General features: G+C 45.7%; 1 protein-coding gene across 2 annotated transcripts in view; it reads right to left on the bottom strand.

Annotated features, from left to right (window-relative positions):
• SEPTIN8 (septin 8) overlaps positions 1–25,044 on the bottom strand; it is a 38,102-nt gene that overhangs the window by 12,021 nt on the left and 1,037 nt on the right. For both annotated transcript variants that reach the window (XM_088063445.1, XM_014253221.2), the window contains exons 2-5: positions 9,208–9,322; positions 6,222–6,417; positions 5,374–5,560; positions 157–318 (exon numbers count right to left, since the gene is read on the bottom strand). In XM_088063445.1, coding sequence (XP_087919571.1) covers positions 157–318; positions 5,374–5,560; positions 6,222–6,417; positions 9,208–9,322 — 660 coding nt within the window. The remainder of the gene's footprint in view (positions 1–156; positions 319–5,373; positions 5,561–6,221; positions 6,418–9,207; positions 9,323–25,044) is intronic.

The following is a 25,044-nucleotide window of genomic DNA, read 5'->3' on the forward strand; positions in this document are numbered from 1 at the left end:
CAATAGCCTTTGGTATCTGTGAGACCCACAGCTTGACTTTCCAATAGATTCAGTGTCTGGACATTTCCAATGAAACTTGCCCTTCAAATGAGTTTTTGTGCAGCAATTTAATTTGTCACAACTTTCAGCAGTGATGGAACTGGCAGCATTACCCACATTCATCACAGAGTTGATCTCAGCCACCGCCTCGTCATCCGTGGGGAACTGATAGATCTGCACTCCATTGCTGACCAGCTCACTCATGATCTTGATCTTGAACTTGTGCAGCTCGCTCTTGGAGATGGTGTCTGCTTTGGCAATAATTGGGATGATGTTCACCTAGAGCAGAAGGGAGGAAGGAAGGACAAACACCCAGGTGAGCAGCAGCTGGGTGAGCAGCTGTATCGATCTGGGGGTGACCCAGATCCTGCCCCACTGGCTGTTTTACATCTCCTAAAATCACCTTGGAGCTCTGTTTACACAGGAGCTGCAGCCCAGCTCAGCTGAACACTAGAGGGAAGAGTTTTCCAGGACTCACTTGACTAGACTTGGCAAGACTTCAGATAAACCACATACCCTGCATTAAGTACACAGGGAGCAAAGCAAAGCCCCTGCTCTCGCCTGTGTGTTTTCTTACACACGTGAGGGAGGCAGGCACAGTGTAGCTGTCACATCTGAGCTGTCACCCATCCACTCTGGCTGTGCTAATAGGATGTTTTATAAGACAAGCATAAAGATGAAACATGCATTGAGCTGATGTGAAGCCTTCCCATGCTCAAAGAGCAAAGATTCCTCAGATGCTCTCACAGCAGCTGATGATCCTCTCCAAGTACCCCATGAGCTTCTTGGTGAGAATCACAACTTGGGTGTGCCATATGGATTATATGGAGAAAGGTGCATGGTGCCATACAGCAGACAGATTTATTTTCATGCTGTTCTTGCTCAACTTTGGTTTCACATCAGCCAGCAGTCACTATACCCCAAACAACTCCATCCACCTGGGCTTCAAAGCCACCCCCAAGCTGCACAGTGGGGAGGTCTCCCTGTCCAGTACCCACCAAGATCAAAAGTAAACAAGGGCCACATCCCACATCCATCAGGAATGATGGGGTTCATTATGGCCTCATGCTTAAGAGAGCTACAGTGGGGTTTGATCTATCACAGGAACCTGTGCTAGATAATGCTGCTGTGCCCAGAAAAGCCAAGTGTGATACTGCAAATCACTGCTTAAACAAACAGCAGAACTCGTCTGTCTGAAAAGCAGCCAAATTCATAGCAGTGAAACACAAGAATTTAGACAAATAAGGGGAAAGTCTGATTTGCCATCTAACATTTCCCAACAGCCAACGCTTTTTGTCCTACAGAGCTGAAATTCATAGCAACCAGTTTGTCTCCAGTGGGTGCCCATTAAAATAAATGGCTTTGCTTTCCCAGCACAAGTTCTTTGTAGCTCAGTGTTTTTCCCACACTTCTTGGCTTCCTCTCGCACCACCACTCCCCCTTCCCCTATCTGTGTTTAGTGGTTTAGCATTCACTACACATAAGAGCATTTACTTAGTCCAAATGAAAAAAGCCTAAATTTGCTCATTGCAAATGTATCTGAGAGAATAAATTCCTCTTTTTCTCAGCCACTGACCAAGACTCTTTTACCAAGGACCACAGCCTCCTGCAGAAAAAGGCCTGCTGCTCATTCCACTGCTCAGCAGGTCAACTGCTCAAAGGTAAAAGAGCCATGACCACAGCTGAGTGTCTCCCTGACCTGCTATAAGCTGAGGAGGCTTGGATTCACCATCTCCCAGAGAAAAAGGGTCAGCTCAGGGGCTCACAACCCTTTTAAATCAGCCCAAGCAATTTCCCCTTCTTTTTCCAAGGGGCACCAGTTCAGCCCTGCTTACAGCAATGCAGGAGGTGCAGAGCCTGGAGCCTGGTGTGGCTTTCTAGCAGCAGAGGAGACAGGCTCTGTGGTCACCACCACGGTCTCAGCACTATTCACAGAAAGCGCAGACCAAGGCTGGTTTGAGTGCCCTCAACCAGATTTCCTGTACTTTGAAAAGCAACTCAGTGAACATCTGCTGACACACAGTTCACAACACAAAGGGGTTTTACAAGTTGTGTTTCCAATAATCAATAGCCACATCAATACTGGGGAGGCATGGATGTGGCATTTGAGTGTAGGCCTAAGTCTAGAATGGGTTTAGTTCCTTCACAATACAGAGAAAGGATGGAACTGTTTGGAAACAATAAACCAATAAGACATGAGATGCTACTGGACTGCATATGTAATTCTACCTCCCCAAAGCACCTTCCACACATCCACCTCCATGCAAAGGCCAAGTCTGTGGCACTGAGATTAGTGACAAACTGATATATATCTAGCTAGAGAAGAAAAGTCACCTCCTGAACAGGTCTTAAAACCCCAATAAAAGGAAGGAATGCCAGAATTACATGAGAGTTCTCTGTCCACTCTTTTTACACAAATAATCTTGGGTTGAAGGCAAAACCCTAGAGCAACATTCTTGTATCTAATGGTGGAAGAACAAATTAGCTGTCTCTATTTAAAGATCTAGTAATAAAATCATGCAGTTGACTACTGGCATGTCACCCTACTGAATGTGACAGGGTGCAGTGTCCCCTTTCCTGACAGTCCATGTGCTGGAGAGCTTTGCTGGAGCTGGAATTATGACCAGAAGAAGTCTGTGCTTCAGACAGGACAGGGAACTCCCATGCACACAGACAAAAATGCACCTCCTTCTCAAGTCTTTCTGACCAGTGTTCCCTCTCATCTCCAAAAATAAAACTTACAAGAACTTGTCATTTGGTAGAAAATAATTTTGTTGATGCAATAAGACTGCAAACCTCTGTCCTGTGAAATACAGCTGAATTTTTCCCCATCTCCAAACTGTTTCTGAATGCAAGTTGCAATGAAGCCAACAGGCAAATCCTACTTTGGAAGCCAAAGAGCTGAGGCACAGGCTGCCTGAAGCATCCCCACCTGCCTAGGATGTATCATCTCTCGGAGGCCAGGCAGTTAGCCACAGCTCAAACAGCACATGCTGACTGAAAACCATCCAGGGACAAGCAGCGAGCCTCTGGACCCTTATGGATGCACACACTGCGCCACAATTTCCTATGACAGGGCTTGGTTTTAATTCAATAAATCATCTTCTCATCTGATACAAATGCACTATTATTTATCTAATTCTTTTCCCAGGTTAAACCCAGCGGAAAGTCTACAGCTGTCAGGCCCTATGTGCTTCCCACTAGCAGCCAGCCAGCCAAATTCTACCTACAGCCACTTCTGAAGACACTTCTGCTCTCTGGCTGTAACTAAATACCCCAGATAACAGCTGGCCATGAGCTCAGCCAAACAGATATTGTCTTACAGTACAATGGAAGATTTTGTTTACAAAACAGCTTTACGCAGAGGGAATCTCACAAATTTTACACTAAAAGCAAGACTGGTTATTGAAATTGTCACAGACAATCAAAAGCCTGCCTAGGATCACACATCATGCCACTTGTGGGCTAAAGCAAAGGTAGAACTGAGCCACAGTCCTACAAACTCCCTGTTAAACCAGTCCCAGAGGCTGAGCCAGCACAGAGCAAAGCATTGCCTCTTGTGTACCTTCCATCTCCACAGGCTCCATTCTTCAACCAGAGAACTGTAAAACAAAGGCCACACACAGCTGTCCAAGAAGAGCAGCAGGTTCAGCACACAGCAGCAGACATCAGCCAGTGCATATCACCTCTGCTCCCATCTGGAGAGGGCAGAACTGCCTGGGCTTTGCTGACACCCTGCCTCACTCTGCCCACACACCAATCCCCAGCACAAATGGCTCATTTGTAGTGGGAAAGGGGCACAGCACTGCCATGCACAAACCTTCAGGGAGTGCCTGGAAATCACTCTGATGGGTGCTGGGATTATACTGGTGCAGAAATGCAACATAAATCCCTGATGCCCAGAAAATATCAATGGCCTCCAGTTGCTTATTCATTTCCATGTGCCCACTTGTGTGAGGCCACCACAGCATAAAATCCAGAATGTTCTCATGCTGTGGCAAGAAGGGGAATGCAAACAAGGCATAAAATTACTCCAGAGAGGGCTATTAAAGTGGAAGTTTGGAAATATAAAAAGTTTGCCTGTGCACAAAGTTTTCATCTGTGCACAGAATTTATTTTGGTACCACCAAAGGACCACATTAAAGGCAACCACAGGGAGATGTGAAAAGTAGGGAATGAAAAGGAAAGGAGAGAAATGCTTTGTGGGACCACCAGCACCAAGGGGAATAGTGCAAAAGCTTTCCTCCAAAAATATTTCTGGGAATATGTAATGCTGGCACAGTACCAAGAGACAAAAGTTTATTAAGGGAAAGTTTTTGGATTCCTGATGAAGTCAGTGTAACAGCCACTAAAGCTACAAACAGCCTACTCCAATGAGAAGCCAGTGCTTGCTCTGGACTGGGGCCAAGGAAAAGCAGGCCATGAGCCCTAGGTGGTGAGGGCAAGCAGCAGGGACTGCATGAGGGGAACTCAACCCACCAGGAAAAATCCAACAGAGCTGCACGTGAACAATGGCCAGAGAAGAGACCTTTGAAGCCTCCTGCAGCTCCTTGGAAACCAGCTGGAACACCCAAAACTATGTCAGAAACTTGCTCCCAGCTGCAGGAATATAAGCAAGTAATTGGTTAGGTAACACCCTGCCCCCTACGGGGGGTTCTCTAATTAACCCCCTGTAGAAACACAAAGAAAATGCACAAAGAAACCACCCCTGTAGACCCTCTCTTGACCCACTTTTAGGATTCCTACGACCTTCAAAATTCCTCATCATATCTATACTTTAAGTAGTTACTGTGATCTTCTATCCAAATCACTTGGCACTGCCAGCAGTGACAGCTCACACACTCCCTGTGCACCAGCACACACAGCCAATGCTACTCCTCAGCACTGACTACCACCTTAGGACAACTACAGTTTTGGTGGCTCTCAAACCCTCTGTCCCTGCTGACAGGTCACAACAGCAAAGGGGACTCCACAATTTAACTGCTAAAGCTGTAAAGCATCCTGACCTGAAAACCCAACAGAGCTGCAGCTGATGACATTGATAAGTATCAGCTAATCTGGGTGAGATTCTTACAGTAGAGGGACACTGGGATTTACACAACCAACTGGAAAACGGGCTTTTCCTGACATTCTTCAGGAAAATACGTGAGAAAACAAGCACAGGACCTCAGCAACCACCAAACTAGACAAAGTTTTACCAGAGTCCTAAGAACTACTCAGCTGCTATACAAGAAGGAGTCCAGCACTTGCATAGAAGGAACAAAACCTTCCACATGACAATCAGTACCTACAGAGGCATTCCAGAAAGAGGGGCCATAGTCTCCAACCCCCTACCTTGCTATCCAGCTTCTTCATTGTCACCAGGTCCAAGGACTTGAGCGAGTGCCCAGTGGGGGTGATGAAGTAGAGGCAGACATGAATCCTTGTGTCATGGTAGTTGAAGAGAGACCGGCGGATTTTCAGCTCCTCTTGCAGATAGTTTTCAAACTGCGTATCAATGTACTCTACGATCGGCCTGTAACTAAAACCATCCCATTAGCAAACCAGCTACTGGAGCACAAATCTTAACAGTCTAAAGGCTGAAGGAATTCTCCTAGACATGATTCCATGGTATCACTTATAAACAAGTTCTAAGACTCAAACACTTTAGCTTTACAATTTAGCTTTTACACACAGACCTTATAAACCAAAGGTTGTGGAGATTCTTGAGGCTGCACTGCAAAGTCTAAGGACAGTGGAGCACAGAAAGATGATTACTTCACCATATTAAACTTCTCCCAGATTTCAGGGCTCATGCACCTTAGTGTAGCAACGTAACATGACCAAGGAGACACCTTGAAATCCCAGAAAGCCTTTACCTGAGGCTTGAACAAGATGTCTGTATAGTTAAATGAGGCAAGTTCAGAACAGATAATTCCTGACCCTGCTCTGAGGAGAGCTGGTTAACAACTCATGCTCCTGTAAGATAGCAATCTCTTCTGGAAAGACCTCCTGTGACCTCTCTTTTTGGCTGTTCACCCATTTCCCTCTACCCTTTTTCCCCAGAACCAGCACCACTACAGGCAGTGACTCCTTTAACAGAGACACAGACATTTCTGCAGCACTGCAAAAGGAACAGCAGGCAGTTGATGTCTAAGCATGAGGGAAGCCCAGAAATGCCAAGCAGATGGCACAAGACCTGCCTTTCGTCTTTATTTATCTGATCCCCAAATCCAACCGCATCCACAATGGTCAGCTTCAGATGGACATTGCTCTCCTGCAGGTCATAGGTGCGTGGTTGCAAGCGAACCACGCTCTCATAGTGACTGGCTTCCTCTGTCTCAAATGTGGTGTTGAAGAGGGTGTTCATCAGCGTGGATTTCCCAATGCCCGTCTCACCTAGGGAGGACAAACCATCAGCTCACTGCAGCATGAATTTGCCACAGGTACTTCAAAGCACATTAATTAGGGAACCAAATTACACTGTGGAAGGACACCACAAATTGGTTGTGGACAGACAGGTCCCCATGCTTGATGCAAACTTGCTTGAAGGCCTCCCATGCTTAATGCAAACAACATAGAGCACTTGGGTCTTGTCTCCCAGTATCACACAAAACACATCAGCACAGCAAACCACACTATTTTGCTTTCTATGACCCCGACCTTGCTTAGGATTTTGCACTAGAGAAGCTGTGGAGTGGACAATTTTAGTAGCTATTGAAGGATACCTGGGATGCATCACAAAAACCTCTATCCCAGAATATTTGGCTGACAAGGTGTTTGTGAGCCAAAAGGCTTTGAATTGCTGTTCCTAATAACAAAACAAGATTGGTATTTTCCAGATTGGCCTAGAAGGGGCTGAGTCCATGGGCCAAAGGAAAGGTTCTCTTCATCTACCTCTGAGATCATCTCTGGGAATAGAGGTCTTCTTCTCTCCCCAGGGGCAGAGGGTCTTCACTCTCATACCTCTCTCTCTGTTCAAGCTTCTCATGGGATCACAGCTACTTCAACATCTGCTTTGCTTCATTATGAATGCCTCTGCTCCTGTCTACAGTTTGAACACTTCATCCCCCCACACTTTTTATTAAAGGGGATATTCTAGTGTATCACAGTTCATCTCCATGGCCTTACCAAAAGAACATTCAGCCCAATACTAAGGCATCTCTTCATTCTCCTTCCATCTGGGACTTGACTCCTTCTTTACTGACCTTGATGTCTCCATGTTGTTTTCTATGTGTCTTCACTCTGTCCTTTTCTCTCACTTAAGAAAGGATCAATGTTTTGGAAGTTTCATCTGTGCAGTGAGAGTTAAAGTAACTCAGATGTAAACCAGCCCATGGTGTATCTGACTGTATCTACCTAGACATCATATCCAGCAAAAGCTGCTTATGCCAGCCACCCCAGTTTGCATATGGAAATACTTATCTTACTATATACACAGTTCCATTGATCCTTCTGTTGTGGTTTAACATAGCTTGGTTTTTACTAAAAGAGAAAATCCATCGGTTACGGAAGGGGTTCCCTGTAATGACCTTGGCAGCTTCCTTTGGACCTGACAGAACAAATCAATTGGCTGGTTTGAATATAGACAACCTGTTAAACCACTTAAAAGAACTTAAAACATCTGTGGAAAACACATTTAAACCCGAACCAACCCCAGGAACCGCTCTTGTTTCTGGCTTTTGAACAGGTAACCGGGCGCTGGCCGGGCCGGCCCCGCTCCACAGCGTGACCCGTGGGCCTGGCAGGGCCGGGCCCGGCCTCTGCTGCAGCCCCGGCCGGGCCGGGTTCCCCCACTCCCCCAGCACAGCCAGGCCGGCTGCAGCTCGGCTGGAATTCTGCCGCTGCTGAGTTTCACCACAAACCACCGGGCAGGGGGAGGGAAGGGAAGCCATCAGCTGGTGGTGTGCTGCTGCTGAGTCCTAGGCTGGCTGCTGAGGTCCCAGCTGCCTCCCAACAGCGCGGTCACCGTAAACAGCTCCAGCCGCCGTCCGGCAGAGATCACTTGGACATCAGCGTGCCCGGGGGAGATATTAATTCTTTCACTGCACAGATGAAACTTGAAAACATCAATCTTCTCTCAAGTGAGAAAAAAAGGAAGAGTGAAGACACATAGAGAGTACAACATGGGACATGAAGGTCAGTGAAGAAGGAGATAAATCCCAGATGGGAGGAGAATGAGGAGATGCCTTAGTCTTGGTCTGAAATTTTCTTGTGAGGCTATGGTGAAGTTATAATTGATACATCGGACTCTTTTCCCCGTAACTCATAGAATGCATTGGGAGTATGTAGCGTTCTAACCACAGCCATGAACGGAGGCACCAATGCTGAAGTGACATGACATTGAAGTGTCTGTGATCCAGTGAGAACTTCGAACAGACAGAAATGAGAGAGAGATGAGAAACCTTGCCCAGGAACAGAAGAAGAAAGAAAAAGAAAACCTCTGTTTTCCAGAGATGGATGGAGAGAACTTTTGCTTTCATGCTAGAACAGCTCATCCTTAAAATAGTACCCCATAAAGTTGACATGGCCCAGGAAAACAGCTATGGGAAAGCTCTAACTCATGGGAGGAACTTTCACATTGTGAACAGGTTTTCCTTTCCCAGGCAGCTGAGTCGCTGTGACATTGAAGCCACTAGACAACTCTTTCTTGTGGAGAGGTCTCCATGGCATGGCAAGAGAGACTCCTCTCTTTAAGAGAACTGAAGAAAGACTTATTTTAGAGGTGGTAAACTGACTGAAAGTCCCAGGTTTTGTCTCTTTACATTGTCAGTGGGAAAGAAAAGAGGGTGTGGGGGGACGAGAATTGTTCTGAAGGTTTATTCTGATTTCTTATTTTTTTTTTTTTAAATTCCCTTAATCAAGTTTTCTTTACACCCGTTAAAGTTTGAGTCTGCTTTGCTCTCCTCCTAATCCTATCTTGCAACAGAAAATGAGTAAATAATTCTAGTGGGTGCATGGGCATTTGGCCAGCATTAGACCCACTACTACTGTAAAGCTATTGGAGCAGAGATGATGAGCAATACCCCACTGATTACAGAAATTTTCCTGGTTTCACTCAATGTGTTTTTTAAGAATTCGGCATTTCTGACTTGTTTAAATCACTGCCAGGGCTTGTGGCATAGCAGGACATTCAAGAAATCCTGGTCCCAACCTCCCCCCATGCCTGTTTGCAGAGGATGTGCTCACCCACACAGAGGATGTTGAAGCTGAAGCCTTGTGTGACAGACTTGCTGACCAGCTGATCGGGGAGGCTGTCGAAGCCCACATGGCCCCCCAGGGAAAGGTTCCTCTTCTCTTCATTCTGGCAGGGAGAAGAAGCCAGATTAGTAAACTGCACTGAGATGGCAAATCAGACTAATGAGACCAAGATCACTCACCCTCCTGGGCACTGCAAAGCCCAACGGTGCCCTCAAGAGCTTGTATTTTGGCACACCACAGCACAAACCCCCCAACAGCCACCAACAACAGGAAAGAGGGTGTGAAATATTGATCTTCATGGGGAATTGGGAGAACTAAGCTACCAGGCTCCAAAGTAAAGAAAACACTACTGTGAGCTTCAACTACATCCAGCTGGGAGAGATTAGGAAGGGGAAACCCATCACGGTGTTTCAGCATTCATTTCTCTTAGACTTCTTTTGTATTTTATTTTCTTAAACCCTCCAGCAGTGAATTCAGCTTGACAGACTCTGCATTTTTCCCTGAGTACTTGTCTTTCCCTCTTTGCTATTGCAACAAGCAGAGAGGTTTTCTCACTCAGGCTCTAGGGGTGCCGGTGGCACAGGCAGGACAAGGAACCCTCTTGCTTTGCCATCTGTGACTGTACAGTTTTCCACCATTCCTCTGCTGTTCCTGTTCCTGCCTCCCCCGTGCGCACTTTGCTCTCCCTTCTGTTTCCTCCCTCCCCCAGAAAAGCTAATCACCTGTAGAGGCTTTGCTTAGGAACTAAGACAACAAAATCCAAGGAGACAGCAGCTCTGTGACCTGTGCCATACAGAAAGCAGCTATGAAGTCCAGCAAACAGGAGCTGACAGAAGGATAATTTCTCTTTCTTGTGGCTAAAACCAGGAAAGTTTGGAATTTCAACAGATGCACACCTCTCTGCACCACTAAGCAACGATGTCTGAACCCAGGGACCAGACCACCATCCCTGGTGCCCCTCAGGCACTATTCCCCACCCATGGAAAAGCAAGGAGATAAAACTTCAGAGAATAAATCACGATTCATTCACCATCACAATTTGGTAATTGATTGCTTTTCCTAATCACCAGCACACAGAGAAGATGGGAATGGAAAAAAAGTCTGCCTTTGGTTTGGTTTTGGTTCTTCTGTCTGCTCCTGACAATTGGAACTTAATGTCCCAGCATTAAGACTGAGAGACAAGAGCATCCCTGAGAAGAGCCTGAGGTGCCTGTCAAGCTTAAATGAAGTCAAGAGGAAAATAAATGATGCAATAATTGCTCTGTGCAATTGCGTATTGCTCTGTGTCTGCAATAAGATTGCTAAACAAAACACAAACCTTTGTTCAACTGCATCTTGAGTGAAAGTCTCCTTTAGCTCTGCCTTTGGTAGAACAAATATTCTCAGCCTTGTAAAATAAACCATTTAAATCACAAGAACAACTTGTGAACAGCTGAAATAACTTCCACAAACAATAACAAAAAAACCTTCTGGCTGTTCTGCTTAGCATTTTTTACCCACTTTCAGATGATTTTAGCCCAATGCTCTGCCAAGGGACTCCCTGGACAAAACCACAACTGAATCATAGCTGGGCTCCTGTGATCCATCCTATTCTGTCCAATCAGGATCAATCACACTCACTAACTTAATAGAAAGAGCAATCATTTAAAGTTTCCATGTGTAACTGATGTCAGCAATTATTGTGTTGAGATGGCCAGAGTTTAGGTGAATTAAAAATAAAAACAGCCCCCAGGACAGGGAGATCTCCAGGTTTAATTTTCTTCCATTCATCTGTCAGCACAGGGAGATGCTACAACTCAGACCTCAGGATACAAGGTGTTTTAAAAGTGAATCTGTGCTGTTCCAGTCAGCCAGATGCTGAGCTGTGGATCTCACATGGGGTGGTACAACCACACTGGGAAGGGGAACGTGGGACATGTGTGTGCTGGGAAAAGACTCAGTTATTAGGTCTGGTTTTCCCCTTGAGGAAGAGGCTGTCACTGTCACCCTGAAAATGAAGCCTTCTGATCTTGTTTTCATAGTTGTAGCTACTTTCTCAGGAAAGTAACTATAAACATAGATGTTTATGCATTCCTTCTAAGAAACGTCTTTTGATGGACGTTTCGCATGACCAGTGTGCTTGGGAAAGTGGTAACTTAATTATCCAATCCCTGGTCCCTGGTCATTGTCAAGAATCTATAAATACTGGAGTCAAGAAATAAAGTCACGGGTTTTTGTTCTAACACTGAAGGTAGTAGTGTGAATTATTTTGTGTCCTTTAGCGACAGTCACAAGGTGCAGGAAGCCATTGCAGGCACCAGTTGAGCTCAGGGGGCTTCCTCAGGCTCTCAGCCCAATCTCTCAGCCCCCACTTCTCATCTTCTCCGTGTCCCTCTGAGCCACCACTTTACAGAGCTTAAAATGCCAGTTCCCACCACTGCAATGCGGTGACAGCCGAGCAAGCTGTTCCCACAGAAAATCACCGAGTTTGACTTTTACACTTTATGTCTTTTCATTTTAAATAATAAACAAAAACAAGCAAACAAAACCACAAACCAGAAGCCTGGAATGACATTTTGGATGGGAAATAAATAAAGGCTGCCGATGGCTATGATTAGGCTGAAAGTGCCTGAGGCTGGGAGGAGGTTTCCAGGCAACAGGCAGCACCACTGCTGGAGATTTTAAAATAGGCTCCAGTTCAGCAAAGCTGCATTTAAATGGGCTCCAGCCAGGCAAGGCTGTATTGAGAACTCAGTCATATCTTGGCTGCAGGAAACACAAATGCATCCACACAGGGCTTTTTCTCTTGTTTTTTTTGGCACTCAGTCACTGTTCACTACAGGACAGGAATACACCTACTCAGAGCTGCTCGCTGTCTCTCAAAGCAGCTAAACCAACCAGCCAAACTTCAGCGGAATAATTTTTGCCAGTGACCTTGAAATGCAGTTTCTGTAAGCAGCAGAAATAACCTGGTTCAAGTTCAAGGCACTGCTGAGACTGAAGCCAAAAATCATTTGCTGTGCTTGCAGTGTGTTCAGCTATAATTCAGCTCCAAAAGGATTTTGCTGTGTTAGGATAAACAATGGCAACAGTTCCTGGGAAGTAATAAGACTAGGAGAATGAAGAAAGAGGGGGAAAAGTTTTCACTGTTTTATTCTTTCCCTCCAATCCATTGTGCTTGGAAACCTGACAGTCTTGTGAATACAGCCAGTACTGCTCACTTGTGGAGTCTGGTGTATGGACCTGTGTTGGAGAGGAACTTGCCCACATGCTGATGAGCAACACCAAATGACCAGCCTTTTCAGCCAGCTCCCACGTGCCAGGGTAGCTCAAGGACAGCTTGAAACAGTTCACCTGCTAGTGAACACAAGGTCACACTCCAAATAGAACCCCTTCCAGCAGAAGCAGCCAGCCTGCCAAACTCAGCATGAATAATCAATCCAGAACACAAATGCTGCAATAAATGAGGGCAGCAGTAATGCAGCAAGGTGGGGGGGGGTGGTGGTGGGTGTTTGTGTTTTTGTTTGTTTTAAACAAAACCTAAGGATTTCAGTAGAACTTTCCCCATACTTTGTGCCAGCAATGAGACTGCCTTGGAGGATAGGAACTGGGCAGGTCATACTGCGGAGCCAGATGGGAGCAGTCACTGCAAGAGCCAAGCAGGAGCACAGCCCTGCCCTTTCCAGTTGCACTGGTCCTTGCAACACTCCTACCCTTCACAGTACTCACTGTCAACCAGGTCACTTCTATCTCACAGCCTGTAGAGACAATTCTACTGCTTCTTACCAGGCAGGACCCCGTCCTGGGGCTGCAAATAACCACAAGGCAGCCAGCCCTTCTTGAAGCCCATTTCATCATTACACAACATGATAATTAAGAGTCTGCAATAGCTCCAGGTAGGAACTCTCACCTCAAATAGCCACTGCAGCCCTGAACACCTCTTCTTGTGACATTAATAACATCCTATGATGGGGCAGTTACCAGGGTTTTACTTGCAGTCTTTGAAGCTCTTCAAAGATTTCTATGATTTCAGCTGATTTTCAGGCTTGAAGCAGAGAGCCAAGGGGATAAATCATATTTTGAATCTGAAATTTTGTGGGAAATGAAAGATTCACCATAAGGTCAGAGCAGAATTTATGTATTTTCAAATCCAAAGTCCTTTAAATATTTTCACAAATGTTCTGTCCAGGCAACAGACACAGAAATGGCATCTGGAAGCATGGCCCCGGGAACAACAGCCATCCCAGAGGGACATCAATCTTTAGCTCTAATTTGACAGCAACATGACAGAACCTTTTTTTTCACATGTAGCAGAAAGACAGACATGTCCTTGGTGGCACAGATGGACACATTTAGCTGAGCACAACAAGAACTGAAACAAAACCTCCAACCCTAGTGCTTCAAATTTGCAGCAATGCACCATGCACCTCAGCTCCTGGACACACCCTGCTGGCTGCTGAGGATGTGTTTGGGATGCACAATGGCACGCCAGCCCATTCTTGTGGCCACATCAGCACAGAGCTGACCAGGGAACCAAGAACTAGGCTTCAAATCCACATTGGCTTCTAAGCTCATCCCCAGCAGGGTCGCCAAGGCTGTGCCCTGTGGCAGAAAGATGGAGCAGTATTGCTGTGGGCAGATGGCCACAGACTACACCCCTGCAGATGATATGTTATTTGGCCCTTTACTGCAAGTCAAACAAGAAAAGGCAGCAGAGAAACACAGAGAAACCAAATCCAGATCCCCATAAGAGGGTCCACACAGCATCACATACTAATTAGGCTCCTCTGCATAGACAGTGTTAAAGAAACCTGTGAGAAGTGCATCAGCTACAGCTTCAAATGGTGTGCCTATGATTCTTCAAAAAATAAAAACCTGATCAGTTTCTCTTCAAGCCTTACCTCCAAATTAGCATCAGTTTCACTCTATGTCATTACATTTTTCAGCAGCTTGTTCCAGGAAAAGTGGTTTTACCACTGCCTGCACAATGCAGGGGAATGTCAGCAGTGGGACCAGCTCCATGTTCAGCTAGCTGCCCCTCAGCTACACAGTATTCCTAGCTGTGGCTCCTGGTACAGGGTGGAGCAGCTTACTCCTTTTAGATGTGCTGCCCCTGATTCCTTTGCTTTCACCAGGAGCACTATAAATAGACTGGACCTTGTATAGAGAAGATAATTCTGATATCAGTTGGTTAAAAAAAAAAAAAATCTCTAGAAGCATCATATTTTAATTAATCCCACCACAAAATTCTCCTTAGTGACATATGCTCGTGTTTCCAACCCTCAGGCTTCTTTTCCTGAATGATGCAGGTGAAAGCATATGGGTAAACAGAAGTGTAATTGAATGCCACAATCATAAATGGTGATACTTATTTTTAAGAACCTTGCATGATGAGACTTGTAAGGTAAACCCTGGGCCCTGCTTCATCAGCATACAAGCAATTGGTGAATAAAACCAAGAGGGAAAACAAAATATCACATGGCTTAGCTGATAAACAGTGATGACTCCTGGATGTATACCCCGAGGGACAGCACAGAACTTTTCTGTATCTGAGCTGCCGTTTCCCATTTCTACAGCCCAACAAAACATACATGAGAAAGATGAACAGCTGACATTTTTACAAGCCAAGTCCTATAGGGAAAGAAGGGAGGAAATTAAGTTTTCTCTCCTTTGTGCTACATGAATAGGGCTTACAATTGAGCAGTGACCTTCAACCCAAAGGTGTCTGCTGTTCCCAAATGCTCCCTCTGGTACCTCTGCACCACCAGCCTGAGATTGGTGGCCAGGCTGCAGCTCTCCACATGCCAGCCCCACACAGGGAGAAGCTTGTGTCTTTCAAGAGCTCACTAGGCAGCTGTATTTCAGGTCCTTCTCTTTCCAGAGTTTTCCCATTTACATTTCGCACACACACACACTTAGAAAACACAAAGAGGCAACAACACAACACATCTGCATGGCACTTTTCCACAGCACTTCAATTCCCACTACTGAGGCACACTTTTGTTTCTAAATTCCTCAATCCTGGATGTCACCTTTACCTTGTATCATGACAAATCCTCCAGTGCTTTGCAGCCTGGGTTCAGGCATAATCTGTCACACTGATGCCTTGCAGCAGGTCTGTGGCACTGGCTATTCCCAGGGGAGCATTGCTTTGCCCTGCAGGGAACACATGGACATGGAGCGCCAGGCACACAGCAAAGTGCAGAGCACACACACATCCTCTCCCCTCTGATTTACAGTCAAATCAAAACAAAAAGAAAAAGAAGTGCTAGCAGATTGCAGATTCCTGACCAGAGTGACTCAGAGAGCAGCAGGAGGAAGAGCAGGGAAGGCTGTCCAAATCCTGCCCCACATGGCCACGATGCTGCTGCAGAGCTTTTGTGGCAGGATGGATGCTGCTCCAAGGGGCTGGCCCGGCACCTGGCACAGCTGGGGACTGCTGCTGGGCACAAAACAATGACTTCACCCTCCTGATGCTCTATCCACAATCCACAACAGTGTGTGCAACACAGAGATTAATACACACACCAGTGGAGTTTGTAGGATGCTATTCCCTTGTATCCTGCATGGAAAGACACGAACTCAGGAAATCATTCCATCCTGATGCAAGGAGTCTCATTTTGCAAGTGAGCAGAGAAAGGACTGAGTGATATTTGGCAGCTTATCCAATCCAAGCAGAGCAAGCTGATCCCAGGTACAGGCTTGTGCGCTGGTACCGCAGCACCTGCAGTGCCAGCTGTAGGCACTGCCTGGCCCCTCTCAGGCTGGGCGCTTCGGGCAGCAATTCCACAAATCACAAAACAGAGAGGGGCTGCTTCAGGGTCCAGCACATGTAGGTCCCTAGCCCAACCCCACAACTTCCCCTAAATGCCCACCGCTGCAAGATTCCTTACAAAGGCACGTAACATAATTTCACAAGTACACTGAGTCATGGAGCAGTTGAGTACTTGCCTAGAGACCTTTGGGCAAACAGTGGCAGAAGCCAAATTCAGCTTCTTTGTTCATTAGGCACTCCTTGGGGCTTGGCCCAGCTTCTGGATCAATGCAGAAAAATTTGACAAATTACCTCTCTCAGGAGAATCTCTCCATCTCTGAATGCTGGCTCAATAAATGCCACTTGACATTTGCAAAGCAACAACAGTGAGTACAGATTCATGTTTCCTTGAAGAAAATAATCTCTTTTGTCTAGCTCAGAGCTGAGGGGCAGTTAACAGCAACACCACACCTCATGTAGAAAAAACACCTCTGTGGTGTGAGCAGCATTCAAAACAGTCACTAACACACATGAAAATATTACCTGCCTTGTACTCACACCCTAAAGACTATTATAACAGCATCAGTGAATGAGACTGTACTTTGCAGCCTATTAAGCAGAAGGAGATGGTCCAAGAGTGGTAATGAGACCAGATTTGAGAGTGAGAGAATTCTAAGCATATTAAGTCTTAACAGAGGGTTCAACAGACGTGGAGTAGGCATGACCTTGTGGGTGCCTTTGGCACTGGAGACAAAATGAAGCACACTCAGCTGGGGCTGGCCAGTGGAGCTCTCAGCACCTCTTAGGCTAAAATTGTCACATCTAAATGGCACCTAATCTCAAGGAGATTTGCAAAGTGCAAGCACACACAAAGTTCTGAATGTTTTCAGTTAATCTTAAGCATGGGCTTATAATATCAGATCCCCATCATGAAGCACTGAATAACAGGCTGGGAAAAGAAGAAAGGAAGAAAAAACAAGCTCACAGATGTGAAGTTTCTGCTGATTTACCACTTGTCTTACCATACCAATAATAGAAGATGAAAAGCTTCATCTTCTCTGCTGCCTCCTCCTCCTGCCCACTCTCTGGAGGTAGTACATGGTCAGTAAACCAGGATGCACCTGAGACAATGAGCCTTCTATGCCTGTGCAGGGAGGACAACTGTTGTTTTTCCCTGTTGTAGCAACCCTACAGTGCTGTAAAAGGCAACAATACAGTGGAGTCTCCCCAAAAACCTCACACTAAACCAACACAATTCCCAGTGATGGGGGAATCCCAGTGATTCCCCGCCCACCCCCCCCACCCCCACCCCCCTTGTTCAACCACTCTTCTAAGAATGCCAAGAATTTTTCCCAGACACTCAAACCTTTATTCATATCCCTCCTGGCTCCCAGTTGCATTCCAGGCAGGCAAAAACGTCACTGAAGAAACCACATATGGAGCCACCACCAAGACATGCGAAGTAAAAATCAGAGCCACTTTATATTACAGAAGCAAGAAGGCTCAAGAGCTGTGGTTCTAGCCTTTAACTTTTGGACACATTTTTAAGAGCTATCCATGAACTTTAAGACCAGCAAGTGACCAGTGGGTGCACTGTGAAGTGCAATGCTCAGCACCTACAGAAAACAAGTATTTCAATAAATTGCTGGTCCAGCGCCAACGTTTCACAGTGTCCCATATGCTCCAGGGCAGTCTTGGGGAAGCAAAGGCTCTGCTACACACCAGTGAAACCCACTGCTGAACACACACTGCAGCCTCCTCTGATAAGAAAGTGGGCAGGGATTTAAGTGAGAAAGCCAAGCTCCTTTGAAGGGAGGAACTCCTTAGGCAAACTCCTTAATTGCTTTCCTGTATCCAAGGTACTGGTGCCAAAACGCATCAGAATTCCTGCGACACACCTTGTGCTGTATCCCAGCAACTAGCCGGATGCCAGGCACTCCCAGCAGCCAGCCAGGAGCAGGGACCTGCACACTCCACGTGTTCCCCTTCTGCACCAGCCTGCTCCCTGCAACGCTTGTGAGCACACAGCTGAACTGAGGTCATTGCCTTCAGCTTCACCTCAGCCCAGCAGCCTTTCTTCCTTCAAAAAAACACAAACCACTGAACACAAAGTAAAAATCCTACACACATCTACAGAATCAAACGATACAGGTTTAAAACATCAGTTTTTCCTGATGCTCAAAGCCAAGTCTCAAGGGAGAGTAAAGCTCCTCATCTTCTTATCCACACATCCAAGATGATGCATTCACAACCTGTGAATGCAACATCAGTTTTAATTTTCTGCAAACAAACAGACTGTTTATGGTTTAAATTCCTCTCTTTTTTATACCACAAGCAAAATTTCCACATGCTTATTTTTCTTAAACTGTTATTTAGTGATTTCCCCATAACAATTATAAAGGCTAATTAATTAATTGTGAGGTCTTTCTTAATCAAGAGAGGATTAGATGGGCATTTTGTCTCTATCACAAGTCCTGGATGAGAGTTTACAATGGAGCAAAGCAGGATTTACCAGGCATTATGTATACAGTGTTTTGCAAACGTGAAAGCTGCCTTTGAGGATAAGGAAAGTTGGTTAAAAGAGAGAAAGCTGTGGAACCAAAAATGAAAGACATTTCCTCCAAAATGACCTTAAAGGATGAGAAAGTTCAGCTTCTCAGCAGCCTGAGAATTCCATCCCCCATAAGCTATTCAAAACCAAGCAAAGTCCAAAACACAAATAAAACCTATTAAACAGACTGGAAAAAAAATATCCTGAAATACAGACAAACACTGCCACCCAACACTGCCCTAGTCAGTTTCTTTTTAAAATAATTTATTCAGAAGCTGCTGAGGCTTTTCATTTAATGGACTTCCCAATTTACCCTGTCAAGAGCCTAATCTTAGCACCTTATCTAGCGCAGACTTTCCCCAAGTTCACCCAAGGCAGCGCTGCATTCCCAGTTTACACTCAGCTGGCTCTGAGCTGAGGAATCTCTTTGGTTTCCCAGCATCCTTCCATGAGGAAGAGGAGACACTTGGCAAACACAAGTGGCTATGGGACAAAGCCAGGAGATAAACTGAGTGCCTACCCTTAAGGACTGGAATGAAAAAGGTTTGGAGCAGTTTAAAAGAAGTGTTGAAAAGGGGAAAAAAGATCTGGATCCCCATCACACCAAACAAGCCATGCTGGACAGCAGTCACCAAGATTATTTATTTTAGTTACCACTTAAAATATACATGGCTAATTCCCACATACCTTTCCAGAATTTATTGCCCAATTACAATATATGCTATTATCCAGTATGTTTTTAGAAAAGGGAACAGAGATATAATGGGAACCCGAGAGCTTTTGGTCACCACTGTATGCTTTTTCCCATTTTATGCAACCACCCCACAGCACCTCCACAAACAGATCTTCCAGCTACTGCACATCTTCTTGGAATAATGCCTGGAAGATACTAGACAGAGAATATCCCACAATATACCACAGTAACTCAGATCCTCTGAGGGCTAAACCAGAGTCATCATACTAATAAGCTGACTGCTATATATTCTATTAACACATGCCTCCAGAAAGCCTCCAAGTGTATTAGCATAGAATACCTTTAATCTGAAGAATCAAGGCAATGGAAAAAAGGAAAAGAAAACCTCTATTTGAAATACACACGCAGCAAAAAGATTAGCCGAAAGGACTATTTGTTCTGTATGAAAATACAGAATAGATCTATATTTAGGAATATGAGCTGGAAGCACCTTTGTTGCAGAGAAAGGGAAGGGGAATGTTGCTGGGAGGCCAGCTGCCAGCCTTCCTTAGGCAGCATAAGCAGCATTTTCCTGTGGCAGAGCTGAAAGCCAGATCAGTGTGGCTCAGGATGGAAGGCTGCTGTAAGCAGAATCTGGACTAGAGACCTGGCAATGCCCTTCTGGCCCCAGCTGCCCCACACTCTGGGAGCCCCAGGAATGCATACACTGCGCAACACAGCGGGGATGGTCTCCTCTCTCAGCAACAGACCTGAGGATTGCCTGGGAGATCCTGGCAGACACGGGAAGGTTCCATTTTCCAGCATCACCACAAGTTCTGGGAACATGCTCCACAGCAGCCACAGCTGCAGGCATGCCTGTACAGTCCTTTGCAGGCAGACACGAACTCAGCTGAGTAGAAGCTGAGGGCTGGGTCCTGCCTCTGTTACAGCCAGAGCCAGCTGAAGCGCTGGTTGCCTGTGGAGGACTTGATGGACTCCCACAGGTTTCCCTGCACACAAAATGCAGACTCATCACAGCATCTGATGCAATGGTGAGGTGAGGATGGGAGAACCCCAACCCTTTGATGGAAACCCAGCTCAGGCTCTCTGGCTCCACAGCTCCCTGTGACAGTCTGGTTTTGAGGCCATGCAGCCAGAGAGGGCAAGAGCCCTTAGACAGGGCACTCCATGGGAACCTTGCTTGAGCTGTCTGACATCTCTGGAATTTCATGTGTGTGGGAGACAGACACTTTTTGGTTTCACAAAGGAATCTGAACATCTAAAAGTGGTGCCTTCACAGCCTTGACCTGGTCAGCCACAAGCCGAGAGCAGCAACTAGGGCTGTATCCAAGAATCCTGTGGTTCTCACTGACACCACTCTTCTCTGAAAGCCTCCCATCACCCCATTTGGAGGATGCTGATTACCTGTCTGGGTTTACCTTCTGCATCCCTGCGTCACAAGCTGAAGGTGAGCATGGCTGCTCATGCCAGACAAGAGGCTCTGGAAGGAAAGCATATGGCTGGGGCTGAGGAAAACAGCACTTTCAGGAATTTTTTTCTCACTTAGGCTGCTCCAGGAGAAGAGGTGGGCTCTCTTAGCTGTCTGACACTTTTATGATACATGAATACAAATGCAAAGCTTCAGATATAAACCCAGAGCTCACTGCAGCTAGGAGGATGTGGGGAAGAGGAGAAACAAGCAGATTCTGCATAGACACAAGGCCCACCTCAACAAAACAAATACAGGACACTATAATGTTATTTCCAAAGGCCACACAAACAGAGTGTCTGAAACAGACAGGGGCAGCTTCTCCCATCCACACCCTGAAGTGTGTTCAAAATATTCTGAATAATCAAAACTAATCTCATAAACATGCCCTTACCCTACACAAGTGGGATGAAGTGTGCAGTGTGCCTATGCCCTGCATGTCCCCTCAATCCTACTGCCTCTCAAATTCCTTATCTTAATTGCACAATCCCAGTGCCAATTCAGCATCCTGCCTGTTTCTCCCCCTCCCAAGCTCCAAGTCAAAGGAGCACGGGAAGGAAAGGAGATGTGACTGTTGCTCCTGCAGACAGAAAAACAGCACAGTGATGGGGCCCTTGGCTTGCACAGTGGTGCCTTGAGACAACAGGACTGGGGACAGTGGGGACACTCAGAGACAGGGCTGTGCCTCTCCCCGCAGCTGGAGACAGCACTGGTATTCTGCCACAGAAGATAATATTTAGGGAGCTTCTGGCCTTCCAGCAACACTGGGGACTGTCTGACAGCTGCCACCACAGCACAGACAACAAGCCCTGACACCGTGCTGGCCTCCTGAAAGGGAGTTATTCTTCATGCTCTCATTTGTTTTGCCAATGCTGAGGGCACACACAGCCTCAGCCTCCACCAGCTCGCGTCCTTCCACCCACTGCATTAATGCTCACTGCAGTTATGAGTGGTTCAGAGCAGCTCTGGAGCTCCCACGCAGAACAACATGTTGCATCTCTGCTGCAGGAGGAAGAGACACGGATTCACCAGTAGTGACAGCACCACAGCGGGGTGAAGAGAAAAAAAACAACAAAAGAAACAAAAAACCAAAAGAAATCTTATTCTGGGCAACATTTGTGCATTCACTGAAAATAAGTGTTTAACTGCCATGGGTTGTGGTTGAGTTAATTGATTCTGTGGTTGAGACAGTCAGAGCTGGTTTCCTGTGTGAGGACAGGCGAAATTCCAGGGGAAGGAATGCAGGGCTCAGAGAAGCAACCACCAATTTGTCCTCTCCAGTGGAAGGCTATGTTCTGCATCATTCCTTCCCAAAAAAGCATATGCTACAGGCAGAAGAGCTGGCCAGTGCAGGGAGGGAAAGGGCTGCTCCTCCTGGATTGGCTTTCTGGTGCCTGCTACCAGCTTGGAGAAAAATCTGTCACTTGTGCTCCACACTGCATGGGGGACCACTTGAATTTTTCCAGGCAAAAAGTAAAATAACTGAATAGCAGAAACAGACAAGGAGATTCAGTCCTGGAACTTCCAAATGGTGCCAGCTGCTTGGGTGAAAAAGAGAGGAGAGGGAATGTCTGAATTCAAATCAACCCCCTTTTCCACTGGAATTGAGCCATGGAAAGGTTTTCCTTGAGAGTTCATTTAGAAGATGTAAGCCTGTGCTTAGGACCTGCAGTGATAAGACTTCTGGTCATGAAACAGAGCTGTTCTCAGCTCACTCTTCAATCCCATCTTTCACAGACTAAAGTATCACACTGGCCCCTTACAGGGAAGAGTGGGTTTAGGTTTGTACAGCTATTAACTGAACCCTGAGCTTAAAGAAAGCAGCAGCAACACATGAAGTTTATCACAATGTAGGCAGTTGTGGGAGGAACAGGCACCATCCAAAAGGTTCCTTTCCTCCCACAGAGCTGGGAGCAGGTGATAGGAAGGCAGTGATATGTAAACAGGTAGTGCTCACACACACAGCTGACAAACTTGCCATATCCTCCCCAAGTCAAGCAACTTGATGAGACAAAGCAAATCCCATCATCTACTTCCAGCAAATAAGTTATTCTTCAACTTTCCTCTGTATAAAGTGGTGTTTTTTCTGCAAGATCTTCTAAGGGACATTAATTTATTGTAAAGCTGCCAGCCTAGCTGTCAATCACTTACATGAAGAGAAATCTCAGGATTGCATACAGCCAGCCATCCCCACAGCTCATATGCTGCCATGTACATGCATCCAGTGCTCTCTGCCCTGGGCATCAATGTTCACACATCCCTGTCTGTGCAGTCAGTCATGGTACCACACAGAGCAATCAGCCAAAAGTTAGCTTTTCATGTTAAACTCTTATCTGAGCCCAACCTTGAGACTGAGAGCACTTGCTGCATCTCACAGAACTGCTCAGTTTGGAGCCCACTGCCTTTGCACCTCCATGTCAGGCTGTGGGTTAGTGCAGATAGTTAAGCAACAGCAATTTGTGAGGCCAATAGGTTTTATTTAAAAAGAGAGAAGAAAGCAACATATTTGGGAAAGCAGAAGTCTTACAATCTCAGTCTCACTTCTCATCCCATTTATTTTCCTATGTATCTCCAGCTGGTTTTCTATCACTTTTCTTCCTTCCAGCTTTTCCAAGCTCCTTCAGAGCTTCTGCATTTCCCTTTTGCATTTCAAGCACCTTCTGGCTTCCACTTGCACATGGTGGCTTCCCACTCAACATCCTTACTAATATTTCTAGTGTCTGCTCCAGCTCAGTCACATGTGCTAACTCAGCACTGGCCAGCCCAAGCAATGGAGAAGTTCCGAGCTTCAATGATATTTTATTACAATTTTAAATTGAAATTACAATTTAAAAATAAAATTAATTACAATTTACATTAAATGCAAATTAATTATTAAAAGTTAAATTAATTAAAAAATAAAATATTTCATAAATTAACCAAACTTTATCAGTTTTCCTTCCACCCTGGTGGTGAGCAGCTCTGGATCTCCAGAAGCGATGCCTGCAGCCCAAGCCCTGAACATAGCTGCGGTTACCAGAGCAGATGAGCAGAAAACTTCAGTCTTCAGGGGTTAAAGCAAATCCCTCTCACAACACTACAGCCACAAAAACAAAGGTGGTGTTGAGCACCACTGGTGTGATCCTGCTGCCTCAGAGACAGCTTTCCATGGGCAAGCTTCCTTTGTTTTTGTTGATCATTTCCAACAGCAGCACTTGAAGAGAACTTTATTGTGCTAGAGACAGAGGCACTCTGGAGGACTGCACAGGGGAAGCGTGCATCTGGGGAGTTTTCGAAACACATTATCCAAACCTAAGGGTCATTACATTCCAGGATATCAGTGTCAGCTGGACACTTATAAATAGCTTCACCAAACATGACCTATTGTGTATCAAAACCCTACTTCAGAGGCCTTTACAGCATTACTTCCTACTGCAAATACAAACAGCTGGTAAAAGTGAGTGACTTTATCATCACCTTTGTTTGGCAGTGACAAGCTACTCCCATGCGGACTTCATGCTCAGGAACCTGAGGTATGGTGATAAAAAATGGCAACAAGAAACCTGTAAGCCTTGCAGAAAGAACAACTCAGAACACCTGAATCATGAGGTTTCCATGATACTGCTGGAGGAACAACAGCTGAGATGCAAGCTGGGGTAAAGGAAACAGCAGCTGGAACAGACATCTGCCCCACATCAAATGGAAACAAGACGTTGCTCTCCCACCCACCTCTGCCAGATCCATGGTTCCAAGCAAAAGGCAAACTGAGATCATTAGATCACTAGACCTACTGTGCCTGCAGATCCCTATAAACCCATCCCTGCTCCCTACACAAAGCAAGCAGATTTCTTCCTAATGGAGCTGGGCACTCAAGCCATGCTGGAGCCCAGCCATTTCCCTTTGGTGCCCAAATGAGAGCCAAGCACCTTCAGGAGGTTTTTTCCCCCCCCTTTCTTTTTTTAAAATCAAAGTGACAGAGTATTGATGTAAGTAAAGTATGCCAAGCATTCAAGTACCCACACCAAAAAAAAGCTAATTAATTAAATTTTCTCCAGAACTAGGCAATATTTTAGGTCCCTGTAACACCTATGAAAACCTGCACAGGCAACAGCAGGCACACCAAAGTAACATCAGAAGTATTTTTATATGATTCAAATGCAGAAAGAATTGCTGTGAGAGAGTCTTGCTGTTTTCATTCTCTGCCACTGTCTTTACCTTAATCTACTACTCCCAGAGCCTAGAAACATTAGCTTTCTTAAATAAGAGCCCAAATTCAATTTTCCTTTATGCAAGTTTTAAGTTAATCTTGAAAAGTCATTCCTGAGCTGGAAAGTTTTGGGCCAGGATTCAAAGAAATGAAGCAGGGCTTGAGATCCTTGGCAAAAAGTAGCTTACAGAGA

The sequence above is a fragment of the Pseudopodoces humilis genome, chromosome 17, assembly GCF_049639895.1.
Source record: "Pseudopodoces humilis isolate 2021_Gansu_Grassland_sample_001 chromosome 17, ASM4963989v1, whole genome shotgun sequence".
Lineage (NCBI taxonomy): Eukaryota > Metazoa > Chordata > Aves > Passeriformes > Paridae > Pseudopodoces > Pseudopodoces humilis.